The sequence below is a fragment of the Catharus ustulatus genome, chromosome 3 (assembly GCF_009819885.2).
Source record: "Catharus ustulatus isolate bCatUst1 chromosome 3, bCatUst1.pri.v2, whole genome shotgun sequence".
NCBI lineage: Eukaryota > Metazoa > Chordata > Aves > Passeriformes > Turdidae > Catharus > Catharus ustulatus.
Genome location: NC_046223.1, coordinates 31184720 through 31201579, shown reverse-complemented (window position 1 = coordinate 31201579; position 16860 = coordinate 31184720). Strand labels below are relative to the sequence as shown.

General features: G+C 39.1%; 1 protein-coding gene across 4 annotated transcripts in view; it reads left to right on the top strand.

Moving 5' to 3' along the window:
• DAAM2 (dishevelled associated activator of morphogenesis 2) overlaps window positions 1-16860 on the top strand; it is a 200137-nt gene that overhangs the window by 120120 nt on the left and 63157 nt on the right. For all 4 annotated transcript variants that reach the window (XM_033053949.1, XM_033053950.1, XM_033053951.1 and 1 more), the window contains 2 exons: window positions 4307-4381; window positions 10722-10816. In XM_033053949.1, the coding sequence (XP_032909840.1) occupies window positions 4307-4381; window positions 10722-10816 (170 nt within the window). The remainder of the gene's footprint in view (window positions 1-4306; window positions 4382-10721; window positions 10817-16860) is intronic.

Below are 16860 nucleotides of genomic sequence, written 5' to 3'. Positions count from 1 at the left end.
AGGGCTGCTCAATATTTTTGGAGCTGGCTTGGTGCAGAGTAAAATAGCAATGTGTCATCACTGGAAACTAAACTCAGTGCTTGCCCCAAAATCACTTTTGTGCAGGCAGCTACTCTACAGGCTGCACTGTTTCTTTCAAGACTGAAATCATCTTGAAAAAACACCATATAAACAGTGTCTTTAATTTCCATGATCCACTCAGCGATGAATATCTGGCATTTCTGCATTAACTTTGTAACCCTAGTGTTAGACACTACTTTTTAGAGAGTTTTGCAATCAAAACAGTCTATAATGCTTGTTTGAGTGTGTTGTGGCAGTCTTTGTATTGCAAATGCTTCTCCCACTAACATGGCATCCTGTAAAAGTCTCTGGTCTCTAGAGAACCGCTTGCCCAGTGGATCAGGTCTCCCAGGATCTGCAGAAAAGGCTTTCAGGATCAGCTGAACTGTGCACACTTTGCTTTATTTTCTTTCATTTTTGATTGGTTCAGATGGTCCAAATATTTGCAGAACTCCATTAAGTCCTAGTTGGGATGAAGTCATAAGTTCCACTTTCCACCGAGTCATGGAGCCTGTCCAAATTAGTGTCAAAGCCTATATAATACCTTGGCTATATTGCAGGCTTGTATAGTATCAAGATCCTGTTTTCACAGCAGTTACATAGTTGTTACTTCAGTGAAGAATGATATGGCCCCTTATAAAGTCCACAAGCTGACGCCTGTTTTTTAATGTAATATTTACACTATTCAAGGAGCTAAAAGAAGGCTTTGCTTTAATAGATTCCTTCAGCTAATGTTTTTCCTTATACAGATGGGTTATTGTTTCCAGCTTTTGATACCTATGCAGCTTTATATATTAAAGCCTCGTTTTTTCTGTTGGTTGGGGTTTTTTGCCCTTCTCTGAATATATTTTAAAAAACCCTACAAAAAACCCCAGCACCCTGTTGTTGCACCCCACACCATAGACTTAATTGCTTTTTATTTTCAACTCATCTTCTCCTTCTTGGGAGAAAGCCTGGTACAGCAATCTTTTAGCATGGACAGAACTCACATAATTTAGGCAGTTAGTTGTTTGGGTTTTTTTTTTTCCCAATTGCTCTGATGTTACAGGTGTGAACATGACTCTCTGTTGAAAATGCCACTCAGGAGATTGCTGATATGATTGAAGTAAGTCTAATGACTTCATGGGGCTGGATAAAAATCTTCATACTCATCCTGAGTATATATAGCTTTCTGGAACTTCAAAATGAAATAGAATGCCAGGTTTTAACTACATTATCATTTATTATAGCAATGTAAAACACACATTGACAACCATAAAATTCTGGTGTGAGCAGGGAGCGTGCGAGACCACTGAGATTGAATGGACTCTTTTGCTTAATATGCTTCTAGACCAAAACAGTTTCAGAAAGTGATGATTGTTTAGTGGGGTATCTGCTAAAACTTCTTTAACCTCAGCAATGTACATCTTCTGTCTGGGCTTTAATTCAGGAAAAAATCTTACACTTTGTGTTCCACTGAAACAAACTTTTTCCCAGTTTTAATTCAGAAAATAAGACTTACAGACTAAGAGTTCAGGCACCTTGCCTCATTGTCAAGCTAATCATATATGGATATACTTTAGGGTATCAGAATCTTCTTGTCATTTGTTCTAATTGTGAGATTTCTAGTGGTTTTGGGTTCAGGAAGGAAATTGTTTAGAATTCTGAATTTTTTCTAGTGTATCTATCTCATGGTTTTCAGTCTGCATGTTTAACAAAGACAGCTAGAAATGTTAATTGTAGCATTCAAGTATTTATATTTATTTTTCCTCCTAAAGATTCTTAAGGTCAAAAACTATTGTAGTTTATTTTGGAATATAAAGGATGAGTTCAGGCATTCCTTAATTTATGTGTGTTTGTTTCTTTGTTTGGAATTCAGAATGGAAGCAGGAGAAATATAGACAATACATGTATTGACTGTTCTGGCAGTGTTCTTGTCAGTAATTCTCTGCAAACTATTGCAGTTGTCGCTAGGGCTTTTGTAATTCTCTGCAGGGAAAAATTCAGAAGATCACATGAGCACTCATTGCACTTCAGATGGGTGGCTCAGCCAGGTTCCCTGCAGAATGACCTTACTTCATACTTCTTGATAAGCTCCCTATTTATTTTTTTCTCTTTGAGGATGATAAGATTATCATATAAAAATAATACTGTGTTTATCTATTGTATGTTTTAATGTATTTTTCCATTGTCAAGGTTCTATATTGATTTTTGCAATGGAGGTTAAGGTCTGCCAGTGGTGAAACTGTTGTCAGTGTTGTGGCTGCCACTAGGTATTATTCTGCACAGAAAAGGGCAGCAAATGCAGTCTACCAATGTGGTGTGGCTACTCTAACTGTGTTGGTGGGGAGTTGCATATTTCTGTAAGGCACCATTTGACACAGATATGCATCTGTCAGATTCCTGCTTATTGTGGCCAGGAGAGGGTAATAAGGAAAATCAGCAGAACTTCTCAATTGATTTGAGAAATGTCACCTTGTTATTAATTGCACCACTTAATATGAGGTGGTACGTGGTGTGTGCCTAGCTATTGTAGATATAGTTGGTATCTTCTACCTGTTTGCCAGCCTTTCATACTTTTTGTACAGTGATATTCATCTATATGATGCTTTGTTTGATTCTTCTGCTCTTCTTAGTTGTTCAGTTGGGTGTAAGGGATTAGTAGAGACTTATGGGCAGTACTGTGTGACCTGACACGTGTCTGCATTGCAGTCCTTCTCTAGCTGAGGACAAAGCTGTTTTGTCAGTGTCATGAATGGAGATGCTCTTTTAGTTTACATGTTGAATATCCAGTGGAAGAAAGAGAGGAAATGATCCAAATCTCATTCATGACTTTGTTTTTAATTCAAAATATGAAGATTTTGAGTTGGGCAGAATTTTTGTCATTTATTGATAGGTATCCTGGCAGGAAATTGTCAGGTAGCAAGGTTTTCTCTGGATGTGGCTCAACAGGAAGCAGGTAGAGCTATTTCTCATCTCTAAACCAAATAATGGTGGAATAGCTGAGGTACTGTGACAGACCTACAGTTTCAATTTTGTTATGTATACTTTCCAGGGTAGCTTTTTTTAGCATGACTAAGCTTTCATGCACAAACAGCATTGGCAAGATACACACAGTCTTCATACAGCTTTGGTCACCCTTAGGATGAGACAAGTGGTTCAATCTCTTACCATGTGCTAGGAATGTTAGTATTAGTTATTCTTTGTTTATAATGGGAGATGAGGATGCAATCCTCTTGTAACCAATGACTCTTATACCTATGTAGAAATAAATATATTAATTAGAAGGAAATCTAATTTCTTTTGAGCAGTCAAAGAACAAAAAATAATTGGCTCCTGAGTCAGTGTAGGTCTTCTTTCAGAAGGTTGATTGAGATTAGCATACTGAAGATGATTTCAGGTGGATTACATGGGGAGGTAAGGAGAAAAGGATTAATAATGGTCCTACTGTAACTGAGGGGATGCTTTTGTTCTCCTTTGGCTGTTCTGAGATTTTGCTTGACTTTAGAGGATATGATAGGATTAGGACAGGATAGAACAGAGTATGTCAGTTGGAGGGACTGACAGCATTCACCTAGCACTACTGCCTGACCAGTTCAGGACTGATCAAATTAAAGCAAGCTCTTAAAGACATTGCCCAAATGCCTCTTAAATAATCAACAGTCTTGAGGCATCAGCCACCTCTCTGGGGTGCCTTTTCCAGTGTCTGTCCAACCTCTTGGTAAAGCAATGCTTCCTAATATACAGGCTGAGCCTGTTTTGGTTTATCACATCAAAATGATAAAGTCTTTATCTTTTCAGGTTCCTTTTTAAGTTTTCTCCATTGCAGATGTTAAACCCCTTTGTTGCTGAATTCCACCATCACCATAACAGTAGAGAGACCAAATAATTTATAAGATCTATCAGTATAAAGGGACAAAATGTAAACCTGCTATCTGTAAATGGGCTATCCTTCTACTTGGAAACATAATATGTTTAAGGGACTGTGGTTTGCTGCTTAGATGCCAAAGATAACTGTATCTCCATCAAACTTTATTATTCTATGTTCAATAATCTGAGCTGAAAGGGATTCTTTTTATCTGACATACCACGGTGACAGTGCTAACTTTACACTTTCAGAAATGTTTGTAATAAATGTCACACATCCTTGTGCATTGTACAAGAATATGGGGGAGATGGCACAATAAAGAGCAGAGCAATGAAGAATCCCAGGTGGTTCTGGAGTGTAAAGTCATTTTGTATAATCTTGCCTAAATTTCTGTTTCAGGAACAAGAAGATCCTAATAAGCTTGCTACCAGCTGGCCAGACTACTACATTGATCGCATCAATTCCATGGCAGCAGTAAGTTACCTCTCCTGCTACCTAGGGAAGATTTCCTACCATAGGGATGTGCTTTTTTAGGAAGAAGTCCTCAAAGGAGAAGAATGTTAGCCCAAAGACATAACTAATTTCAGATAGAGTTTACAAAAGAAGACTAGGGGGATCAAGAAAGAGCCCTGCTCTAGCAGAACAGTAGATTATTTCCATTTTTTATTCCTACAATATTGAGCTCTGAAGGCAACCAAGTTACAGTCTGAAATGAAAATTGAAGAGAATGTTTGATGAATCAGAAAAGCAACTATTTAAAAACAGGGTGAAGTTTTATTTGTTGTATGGTTTCAAGTTGATTTCTAACCAATCTACAAAATAACACTTGGGTTCTTAGTTTAGTAGAAGAATTAAAGAAAGGGTAGCTGTTTATATAAGATAATATCTAGTAATAGAAGAGCACAGAAATAAAAGAGCAAAAGGCTGTAACACCTTGGACATAAGATACAAGCCAAGAAGGTATTTGAGGAAAACTTTTTTATTATCCTTTTCCAATAGCTTTAAAGTGAGTCTCCTCCTCTGAAACATCCAGTAGAGCTGGTCACGAGCAGAATTAGAATATCTGCATATAGTATTCTGATCTCCTTTGATACGGAAATTTGATTGTTTTACTGAATTTGTAGTCAATTTTTTCCTCCAATTACCTGTGTGCAGTGTCTACTTAGCTTTATTTGATGGTTGTGCTAAAATGATGATAGAATTCTGTTCCTAGCATCTTAGGTAGTACACCTTGCTTGTTTACTTACACTTTTTTAGATTTCTGAAGGCTTCTCTGCACCTTTTGTATTATGGCTATGAGGTATAAAATAATTTCATAAAGCTAATGTCTTAATGGATGCTAAATGTGTAAGTAATGATGTATTTCTCATGGTGAAATATGTCTGGCCGAGTGAAACAACCTAAGATTTACAATCTATAATAACTCACTTAAGAGGATAAAAGAAAAGCTGCTTTCTACTGAGAGTCGTGAATAGACAAAACTTTCACCTTCCTCCATGCCATATTTTCATGGGGGAGAGTAAGGGGAATAGAAAGAATATGGACTTATTTTTAGAAAAGGCATTGAGCTTTAGTGACTGGCATGACACTCGGCTTTGATTTCCTGACTGAACAAATTTACTCTACAAGGGCCATTAAGAAAAAAAAATTAGTATGAAACCTTGCAGTGTTACTGAGCCAAATACTTCTGGTAGGATTTGGTCCAAGGCCTCTTGAATCTACTGAAGTTTTTCCATTGATTTCAGTGACTTTTGGGTTAGTCTTTAAATGTTCTTGATGTAAACTTGGAGTGAATATGTATACACCACTGTTGCAAATCTGGAGCAGCTCCATGGAATGAGACTATATTTTGGCCTATGTTTCTAATTTTAAACGTGTTTTAAGAGCACCAATAAACACCAGCCCTGGTAATGTTTGCATGCCTGAATGCCAGTGCCTGAATGATTGATAAACTTTTATTTGGCTTCAAGACTCGTGATTCACTCTTATGCTTGAGGTGTTGAGAAGACACGCTGGGGTTAATATCCCCACTTCTGATTTGGTTGTTTCATTTTTCAGCAGGTGAAACTGAGTTGACTTGATTTTGCAGAAATTGTATCAGTGGAAAACTGGAGTAATCCAGCTAAGAACCAGCTCCAACACACTTTAAAAGACATGTTCTGTTCATTATTATTTAGACCTCTGAGATTTCTAACTTTCAAACAGTTATTTTTGGGTCCCATATAATCTCAGTTCTAAATTTAGTGGTGGGTTTTTTGATTTTTTTTTTTTTTAAACTGCATCCAAATTGAGTTGACTTTGAAACTGTGAAAGAAAAACATGTTTCATGTTGCTTCCTGACAGTATCTAGAGTATTTCAGTTTGTGTCTCTTGGGCACGATCAGGAATTGCAATATTTTCATTAGAAATATTGCAAGAAGTATTGGGGTTGAAGTGGTAGTAATAATTATCACAGAAGAGTTAGTTTAAAATGCCTTAAATCCCGTTTTCAATGAAATTTTATCTTTGCATCTCCTGTGGATTCATTGCATAAGAATCTTTTCATATTTTTCTTTCACATCCTTTTTAATGTTCTTTTGTTTAATTATGCAGTTCTTTTTTCATATATATTAGCTTAGCAAATATGTTTCTCCAGCTCACTGATTGAGTGGAAAAGGCACCATTTTCATGCTGATACCATTAGGTATCTTTCCATAGATTTCAGCGGGCCAGGGCTCCAGTGCTCAAGAATCACTTTGTCAGAAGCCCTGCTGCAGTGTTACCCACTGTATCTGCCCTTCACAGATTATCTTGGAGAGCAGTGTGGTGATTCCTGACATGTTTGACGTTCCCTACTTGTAACCTTAGACCACTATGTTAAGAAGCACTTTAGGTCACAGATTCCTGATCCAGTTAAAAAAAATTATGCATTTTATGCATGGTTCTCTTCCCACAATTGTTTCTGTTGCTATGAATTCTCAGAGTTTTGCATATTTTAAACCAAATTCTCACAAGAGCAAATCTCTAAAATGTATACCTTCACTAGTGTGCAATCACAGCATGTGGAGGCACTGTCCCAGGCTCCAGGTGTCCTGACCGGAAAGAAGTAGAACATTGGTACCCTGTATTTTGGACAGTCATTAGGAAAAAGGAACAGCTGCTAATCATGTTTAATTTAGAAAGCTAAGCCTCCAAATTTGTCTAATCCCATGATCTCTCCATGCTATAAATGATACTGGGGATGGGGACAGGGTGCATGCCCACAATGGAAGGCTGTTTCCATTGTCAATGTCATTGTCAACTCCTGAGTCATCAAAACACACAAGTTTCTTCTCTTCAAGGTAGAGCAGCTGCCCTGTTAATATCACGTGTAAAGAACTGTCCCTGTGCTCCCCCTGCCCTCCTTGCCCCATGGCACTGCTTGGCACCACAGATAAATGCAGCTCGCACTTTCCTGGGGAGGAAAAGTTCTGACTGCATTGTGCTGCTTTTATGATCTTGCTGTGGAGACATTTTTGCAGAGACACTTTCAGGTGAGCAGTAGTCAAAAATTCAGCTTTTCCAAGGTGGCTCGGTCGAGAGTGTGAGATGGGTCAAGATTAATAAATACAGCTGTAACCAGGCCCTTTTCCTTGACTCAGAAAATATTTGTTTAAGGCAGAGCAGCTTCACAGGAGGTTAAAAATATAGATATCTTCCAGCAGAATTTAGCAAGTGGATGATAACTCTGTCCAAGTTGGATGACATCTATTTTACTTGAAAGTTACTTGCATAAAAGTTCAGGTATTTTTAAAATTACATATATTCATATTTTATGATTTATACTTTCTTCAAATAAATTTATTCTAACAAAAATTTATTCAATTAGTTCAGCCTTAGTGTAGTTAGAGATGTGGTGCACCTTGAATTTCAACTGACTATAATGGGAAGTCAGAACATCGAGGTTGCTTTTTCACTCTTCATTCTTTTTGTTTGTTAGCTTCTTCTTTTCACACATGTGAGGCTATTAATTAAAATTAGGTCTGTTATACAGTGTATTGCTGATGCTGGTTTGTGCCTCTTTCTTTCTTTCTTTCTCTTTCTTTCTTTCTTCCTTTCTTTCCTTTCTTTCCTTTCTTTCCTTTCTTTCCTTTCTTTCCTTTCTTTCCTTTCTTTCCTCTTTCTTTCCTTTCTTTCTTTCTTTTTCTCTCTCTCTCTTTTCCCCACATGTGTCATCATGGTCTTTGTATTTTCCTTCCCAACAGCTTCGGGGACTGATTCGCCATTAGGATAAGGCGTGGGAATTAATCTGTGCTTTTTTAAAAAAAAAAACTAAAACATTTCATTTTAAGTGGATCCAAAATTTCAAAATAATTTCTTATACTATTTGAAGTTTTGTATATAAAAATTCCACATGAATGATTGCTTTCACAAATTCTTGAATTTTTCTAACTGGCAAATCAAGTAAATAGATGCTATGGTTTCTGATGTGATACACTTGATCTGGAAAACTTCAAATATACAAAATATGCTTATAAAAAGAGCCCTATGTATACAATTTTAGGCATGAGAAAAGGACCTGGCACTTTTTTGCTTCCCCTTGCTAGTATTTTGGTTAACTGATGGTAACTGTCTGCCTCCTGAGCCCAGCAGACGTTAGTCCTCGAGTGCAGTTTGTGCTTCAGGAAAGCAATTCATCAGTCAGCCATGTGAATGAAATCCAACCTCAAATAATGACAGTTCCCTCCCCTCTGTCTCCCAGGGACAGTTATGTTTTTTATAACTCTTGCCGAGAAAGCCATTTCATAATGCAAACCCAGTCTGTCTACAGCGAGGGCATGCGGATTTGAATTCCTGGCCATTCACAAGAGTGAGAAATGAAGGGCTCTTGGCTGCCTGCAGCTTTAGGAAAGGGGTTTTCCATAATCACCCTCTGTTGTAAAGGCAGGATTATTTGTATTTGTTTCATTTGGAAATGGGCCTTTTTCACTCTGAACGAAGTACTGTTGAGCACCTTCCTACCATCCATTTGCTTTCCCCCCACAATGGCTCAGAGGAGAAATTAAGCCATTAGAGGAATGGGGGACTTTTCAAAGGAGCACTTTTGGGCCAAAGGAAAGATGACCAGATGGGCTGTCACCCAAGAAAATAAAATCAAGCCCCAAATCACACCCGAGGACTTTGCCATCCATAATGCCTGTTCAGGATTTCTGTTTATTTTTCGAAGAGGGGAATCATATATGGCTTGGCTTAAGAACTTCAATTTACATTTCTGGCTGTCGGGGGATGCTGGCAAAAGATAAAACATCATCAGCTCATTTTCCATCAGTAGCGCTCTGTCATTCCATTAGGGCAGGAAATAGCTCGCTCTGTTACTGAGTGAATTTGACTTCAGCGTGGATCAGAGAGGGGACCCCTAGAGTTAAACACATCTCCCCATGCCAGCTGTTCAGCATAAGACAGCAGCGGCGTGCAGCCAAGTGGCCACCCTGAGGATCCAACATGAGCTGGCATCCCCCGACTTGCAAAAGCAAGCAGTGGGAGCCCTTCCAGGGGAAGAGAGGTGCTGGGCTGGTGGCGAGGATGGAGAAGGTTAAGGGAGGTTCCAGTGAGAGAATGGTTTTCATTGGTGCTTACTAAACAGTAAAATAAAGACTGAAATATTTTGCTGTAATGAGCCATAATTGTAGCTTCTCAGATTCCACCACAGAGAGGTACAATATCAGATCCCCGATAGATGATACCAGTTTAATTGTGTTATTCATTTGAGAAGGGGTTCAGAGCTGCTTTCCAGATACCACTGAGTGATATCCACAAGAAGTCCTGCCAAAAACAGAGTCATTTATCCTCTCATTTTACAGTTTAAGCGACTAAGAAGACGTAGCTATAGGCTAAGAATTTCCAGCATTAAGTCTTAGCTTTTTCAAAAGACACTCATGGGACTTGTGAGCCTGAGTGATATATGCAAAGGGCACTGAAGAGTCTTGCTTCACATGACAAGGCTGCAGTGGTGCTGAGTGCCGATCTGGAACCCTAATTTTCTGATAAACCATTTTTTAAGGCCTTTGTCTGACTTTGAGAGCCATAATTTTATGTGCGTATTCTACTCATTGTCTCTCACTTTAATTTACAGTCTCCCACAGCAACTTCAGTTCCAGTTGACTGCAATCTCTAGTAATTGCAAGCTGCATATGGGGGTGGGAAGAAATCTAGGCTTTGTGTGTTAAAAAACAGAACAGGGATTTTTATGATGCTCCAGGTTTTTGCAGTAAATGTTCCTAATTAGCAAGGGCCAAGTATTTAGGGAACACCAGTATCTTAAAACAGGTGATATACTTTGCATGGGGAAAAAATTATAATTTGTATGTACAGAAAATGTAATTCAGGGTACTTGCAGGCTTTCAAGTCTATTGAAGAAGATTTTAAAACTTGACACATAAATCTGGTTTGGGTTTTTTTGCCCCCTCCACTCCAAATCCCTCCAGTCATGTTACTCTAATAAAAGATACTGCCTCTCCATACAAACTTTGCCTCACACACCCATAGATCACCACAGCAGATTGCTGTTCCAAATTAGGTACAGTGTTCTGCGGGCATACTGGCAACTGTGATTTTTGGGGGGGGTAATCTGAGAACCCTAGTTTAGCCAGTGTGGCAAAGTGATATTCTGCTGCCAGTCCACATGAGCAGCCTCATCTGGATTCAGTTTTGTGGCTGAGGCACTGCTTTCCTAGTGAGAGGTCAGCAGGCACCTCTGCATGTGTTGATGGGATAGTTGTTTTTCATAATTCCTGGCCTGTCTCTTAGCTTCCATGCAGCTCAGGCTTTCCTAATTGCCGCCTTCTTTTGTGAACAGATGCAGACTCTGTATGCTTTCGATGAAGAAGAAACAGAAATGAAAAATAAAATAGTTGAAGACTTGAAGACAGCTCTGCGGACTCAGCCCATGAGGTAATGTTGTTCACCTTTCATCGCAACTCGCTGCCTCCCAATGGTCAGATGTGACACCACTAAGAGTGGCAAGGACAGAAACCTCATTGTCTCACCTCACACAAGGCTCTCTGAGATTTCAGACAATCCTCAGGGAGCCCTACAGTCCCTGGTCTGAGCCTGCCTAGTCGGCAGGCTAACTAATTTCACACTATTGCTAATTCAGGAAAACAAAAGACAAGGGTCTATTGTGAAAAATCTGTGCCAGATATTTGCAAACACAGGTAATGACTATGAAGATCAGATTTAATCTCCACAGTCCCCTGCACATCCCATGTAATTTGATTCACTTTGGGCAAAGTCTCAGCCTCTACTCTGAACTTTGAATTTAAGCTTCCCCTTATCTTTAGTAATGTGAACTGTTTAGTACAAAGCAGCTAATCCATCTGACATCACCTGGTTTGGCATTCTTCCCATTCTATGTTGTAACTGTGGCACAGAAAAATGTAAAGAGACTTTATCGTGTACTGTCTTTGAAGGTAAGGTCATCTTTCTTTTTCTGGGAACAAAGCTCTGAACAATAGCAAACTAACTAGTATAGAAGCTTTTCAATATAACACTTAGAAGAGCAGTGTGGAGAAACACTAGTTGATATGATTTCAGAGAGCACTCAGTCAAAAAAATTCTGAATGATTTTTATATTGGCTAAATACTTCTGTGCCCAGACCATGCTGAAGTTATAGTTTCAGGGAGCTTCAGTAATGCCTAACCAAATGCAGTTCTTTTCTGGGGAGGGGATCCTAACCCAACCAAACAAATGAAATAAAAAAGTAAAAACAATCCTGAAAATCATATCAAAGAATTTTCATTGACTTTGACCTGAAGTGAGTATATATTTGGGACATCATGCAGACCTAAGTGCTGATTGTGCTTCTTTCTCCCTTTCATAATCTTTTAAAAATTGACTGCGTCTAGCCTCTCTGGTTTTTACCTCCTGTTTATTTCCTGTTGTGATGGGCTTTAAGAGAGCACAAAATCATATTCTGATGCTCCTCAGGCATAAAGATTTATTAGGCTTTGATAATTTACATGTGGGTAGAGTGAGTGCTTCTAACATGGAAACAGAGAAGCAGTAGCCTATACTGAAACTTAAGAGTGTTTAATGCTGTCTATCACTGTCCTAAAGCAGAGACCACAGTAAAATGCAGCTGGACTCTATGTTAAAATGAAAGCTAAGGCAACTGCCAAGCTTCCAACACTCACCAAGCTTTTAAACCAAAGTCCTGTGCTGTTGAGATTTAATATAGCAAAACTGTAATTATTAATGTGGAGCTGGTTTGATGCTTGCTCCGTGAAGGTGACAGCTTTCACTGAATGCAGACACAGCAGCAAGGCCTCTTGTTTTGTCCAGCTGAAGCACTTTGGTGGCCACTATTGGTTGTTCTGCTCTGTCATTTTGAATGGACAGTCCAAACTCCTTGTTGAGGACAAGGCAATAGAGAAGAAAGAGCATTGAGCATTTGAGCAAATTTTTTTGCTCAATGACTTGCAAGATTTTTCTTCTCCAACCTGTATTGCATCTGCTGGATCCCCTTGATAGCAGCCTGTTGCTTCATCTGTTTGTAATAACCCTGACAAGCACAAGCATCAGAACAAGCATGTATGGGCTGCCCTATAAAGTCTTCTAAATTGCTGGCGATGGTTGTGGGGCTTTTTGAAATAAAAAACAGCTAAGCCAAGCCAAATTTTAAGTTAAGTCCTGTGTCTCAACTAATTTCCAGCGACTCAATTCGTTAGCTGCCAAATGGGCTGCATGCCAGTGCCTGATCAACAAGCCAATTTCTTCTTGATGGAAAGGTTGCAGTAGAGAGGCCCTCAGCTCCATCAAATCCCTCTCATAAGCAGTATGATACCTAAGTCTTCAAAATACTAGTCTTTCTAGTTTAATTTGTATATAAAATTCCTATTTTTCTTTGCCACTTCTGTTCATCAGGCCTGTGAAGAAAATAGAGACCTAAATTCACACAGGATGAACTGTCTGGAATCCCTTTGTGAGAGCAGGGTACACAGGGGCTCTGACAGCTTACCAATAGGCTCCTCTGCTTCTGTGCTCTGATTCAGGGGAATCAGAAGAAGAAAAATGCATGCATTTGACTCTCTGTTTTATTTTACTGTAAACTGTGTCTCTTCTAGTAGATAATGCAGAGTAATTACTAATCTCTGTCTCTATTCCAACCCACCAGTTCTGACAGTAGAAAGTAAAGCAGACTCAAGTTCCTCTCCTCTTTGTAGAAAATGGGATAGGAGTATCCCTGGGGCAGTTTGTGGTTCCCTTTGAGCAAGTACACCTTGTTTGGTATTTAGGAGCTGCCCTAAAATAATAAAGCCAGGTTATGTCCTAGCACAAGGGAATAATCCCAGCCACAGAGAACAAAAATGCCACATCTGCATCTTGTAAAGAAACACATTTTCTCTCAGGTTTGTAAAAACTTAGAACTATAAACAATTGTGATGACAAATGGTTGGACAGAAGCAGTAAGAGAAGAGCTTTTCATTTGGTATTTCAGTGCCCCAAAATGGAGATTCAGAAGTGTAGCAAAAGCAAAAATTTAAAAGGGACTGGGAAAAAATTGCTTTTTGGAGCCCTTGAAAAATACCTTCTTTAGTCTGAATCATCACTCATTCCCTTTACTGTCTGCATTTCTCCTTTTGTTTTATTCAGATTTACCTCCTGCTATTTTTTGTTTGATGTACCAATGTTGCATCCAGGTGCATACTGAAGAGGCTCATTTATGCAACCAGCAAGCAAAATCCATTATGCTGAATTTTTCAGCAGTTCAGTAGTTATCAGGATCATCTGTGCCCCCTAGTTCAAAAACTAATGCTGCAGGGAAATGTAGCCTTGCCTGTTAACAGGGTGGGAACATCCTGCCCTCTGCACACCCACAGCATATGATCTTTCTGTCTTTCCTGAGCTGGATCAAGTCTTACAGGGAAGCTGTACCCCCAACACTTGGAATCCATCAGTGGGTCAGTTCCTCTTAGGCCACCACATCTGTATTTGGATGAAAGGTTTATTATTAGAGCTAGCTAACTCATTCTGATCAGCACTCTCTAAAACTTGAAAGGCAAAGAGGTGCCCTGCCTTTTAAAGTGTGCTAAACTGGTCAAGTGAGAGTCTGAGGTGAGGTTAGGCTTTAATTTGCTTGTTTAGCACCTATTAAAACACACTCTGCTTTATTTACATTTGAGTATTTGAATGTGTTAGCCAGAATGCATTGGCAAGGGTGTTTAACTTTACACCTCCCAGTCTAGAACAAGACCTTACTTTGCAGCACAGAGGTTGTGTAGGACAGGAGTTAGTTACATGTGTGCTGTGTGTGAGAAGGTTCTTCATTTGTGTGAGTTGACTTTGCTTTTGCATGTACAGGCAGACATCTGTGTAGAGGCAGACACATGCACAAACACCAGCAGTGCAAGTGAAGATTGTGGCTCTCGGGCTGTCATCTAAACTCACACTTCTTTTTCTACCCTCTACAGACATTTACTCACAACTCCCCACATCAAGCAAATCCTCATACTGAGAGTATCTTTTGGGCTAGAAGCTGCTTTTCCCATTTCTTTACCTCCCTCAGCATGGTTTCTGGCTGTTCTGGAGAATAAGGAACTAAGCGTTTAGAAAATGTAAGGTGAAAAATCATAATTTGATTCCTGCTTCTGATTGCAGCTGAAATAGAAAGGCACTTGGCTTTGCTTGCTGTTGAGTAACACAACTCACTGTTTGCTCTCTGGGCTAGGAATAGTACAGGAAAGTCCCAACATTGTTTTAAATTATGTCATTAATCAAGTTTTGTGACACACACCTCTTTCCAGCACAAGCCTTCTTTTTGGAATGACCTCATCCTAACAGTCCGAGAAAAATTGCACTGCCAGTGAATTTAGTGAGAGTTTGTACTTAATTGGGACAATGTGACTTTTGTGCATTTACCTTTTTTTTTTTTTTCACATGGTCATCAGAGCAGGCTAAAATACATGAAAATTGTAGTGCCTTGCTTGTCTTAAGATCATGTGTCCTATCCAAATGTGCATTTAGGGGACCCTTTGCTCTGCTGCTTTTTGAGATGTTTCCATCAGTATTGCTCTGTAACTTTGGAAACATATTCATCTTAAGTCTTCCCTCAGCCCTGGAAGTTCAAAGAACAGGAAAAAAACTTGTCTTTTTCCTCCAACCCCCTAAAGACAGAGGGAATAGATGAAGTATAGAATGGAACTTTGAAGGTAAGGAGGAGACAGAGAATTTTAAGTAGCCCCTCCATAGCAGGGACAGCAGCAACTCCACTCTTTATAGGCCCAGAGAAGTGGCATCATTATTTAGTGACATGCTGAGTTTGTGTTTATTCTTTTTCCAAATGAATCCTTTGCTAGCTATGAATGCACTTGTTTCAATCTTCTCTGTCAAGCTAGCAGCTAAATGCATTACGGAAACTGAACTAAGTCTGAATCTTTCTGTAATCTGTTTGAATAACAAACTGCTTTGGCTGACTTCCTGGTGCACAATGCTGATGCTGCTCTTGAGCCTGGAGAAAGAGGGGCTTTAGCTCCTATAATTTGTTGGGGTAGACAAAATGATGCCTCCAGAGAATGTGCAATCAGACCTGTGTGAAACTTGTCAGATTGTCTTAGCAAGGCTCAGTTGAACCATGTTTTCATTTTTGGTGTGCACATGTTGCTGTGTGTGCCCTTATTCTGAAATTCAGTTTTGAACAAAACCCAAACATCAGACCAAAACTTTGTTGAATGCACCAGGCTTTTCCATATTATTTTGGTCAAATTGTTGGCACATATAAGCTGAAAGTTGACAAATCTATCAGCATAGTGAGTTTAACTTTCAGGTAGACTCTGAAAATTCCTGTGTGGTGTGGAGTGTAAAAGACCAAAAGACCATACATGTCAAATCCTTATTATCTAGGGAAATATAAGTATGGCTTGGGTTTTTCTTGCTGTTGCAGGGACATGAATGGACACCAGTGAAATTTGGTCTTTCAGTATGGTACTTCCATTACTGATTATAAGTAACAGCATTTCATGGACAGAAAAAGAAAGATGGTACATTAGGGAAGAAGAAGGGTTGAGTAAAAGCACAATGACACAGAATTTTGTTATTTTTAATTTGTTACACAGGTGGCAATTGTTAGCAACCTTTACAATTGCTTGAAGTGGCTTTCTATATTATGCAGTTCAAAGTGTGGCCATGGATGCATCACTGCTGGTGTACATTTTTATAGACTGCAAATTCAAATATGATGTGTGTGGGTTTGCATTCAGACATTCCAAAAAGTGTACCTACCTGAGCAACATGTTAGAGGAGGCAGGAAGTAAACAATGCAATCTAGGGAAATTATTTGCAGCCCTTTACATGTCCTTGAATCCCCATTTTAAATCCTGGGAACTTCAAATGAAACATTGCTAGAATTTTTGGTTTCAACTGACTTATCTAATTCCATCCTTTTCTACTGTTTTGTCTAGAGGACTGTTTGCATGGTCTAAATTGACCCATTTGGAGTTTTAAACCCTGGTTTTCAACAAGAGCTGAGGAGTGTTACCATTTACAGAAGAACATGCGCCTTTCAAACAGAACATGTTCCTATACATGTGTCATGGGATTGGTGTGTGAAGGCAGTAGGACTGATGGACAGAGTGGGAATGAGTTTGCCTCTGTCAGTGTGCCCAAATCCTGGAGGTGGAACCTACAAGCAGTATTGGCTGAAAGTTAGAGCTAAGCCTAAAAATTATTTTCAAGGTAGTCTGAACTGAGGGCGTGGTGACAACTCTGTGTGTTGGGTGTATTAGCATGTATGTAAGATGGAACAATTCAAAAGAATCCCTTCAGCCTCGAAAATGCAGCAGCTGTTGAGGTGAACCACAGCAGTGTTTGGTGGTAACTGCAACAAAGGACACAGAGACCAAACAGAAGTGTAAGATGATAGCATATAATTACCCTGAAACTATGTAACACACCATTATTAGCTGGAATGTTTTCTCACTTTGTTTATTTGCTTTGTTTT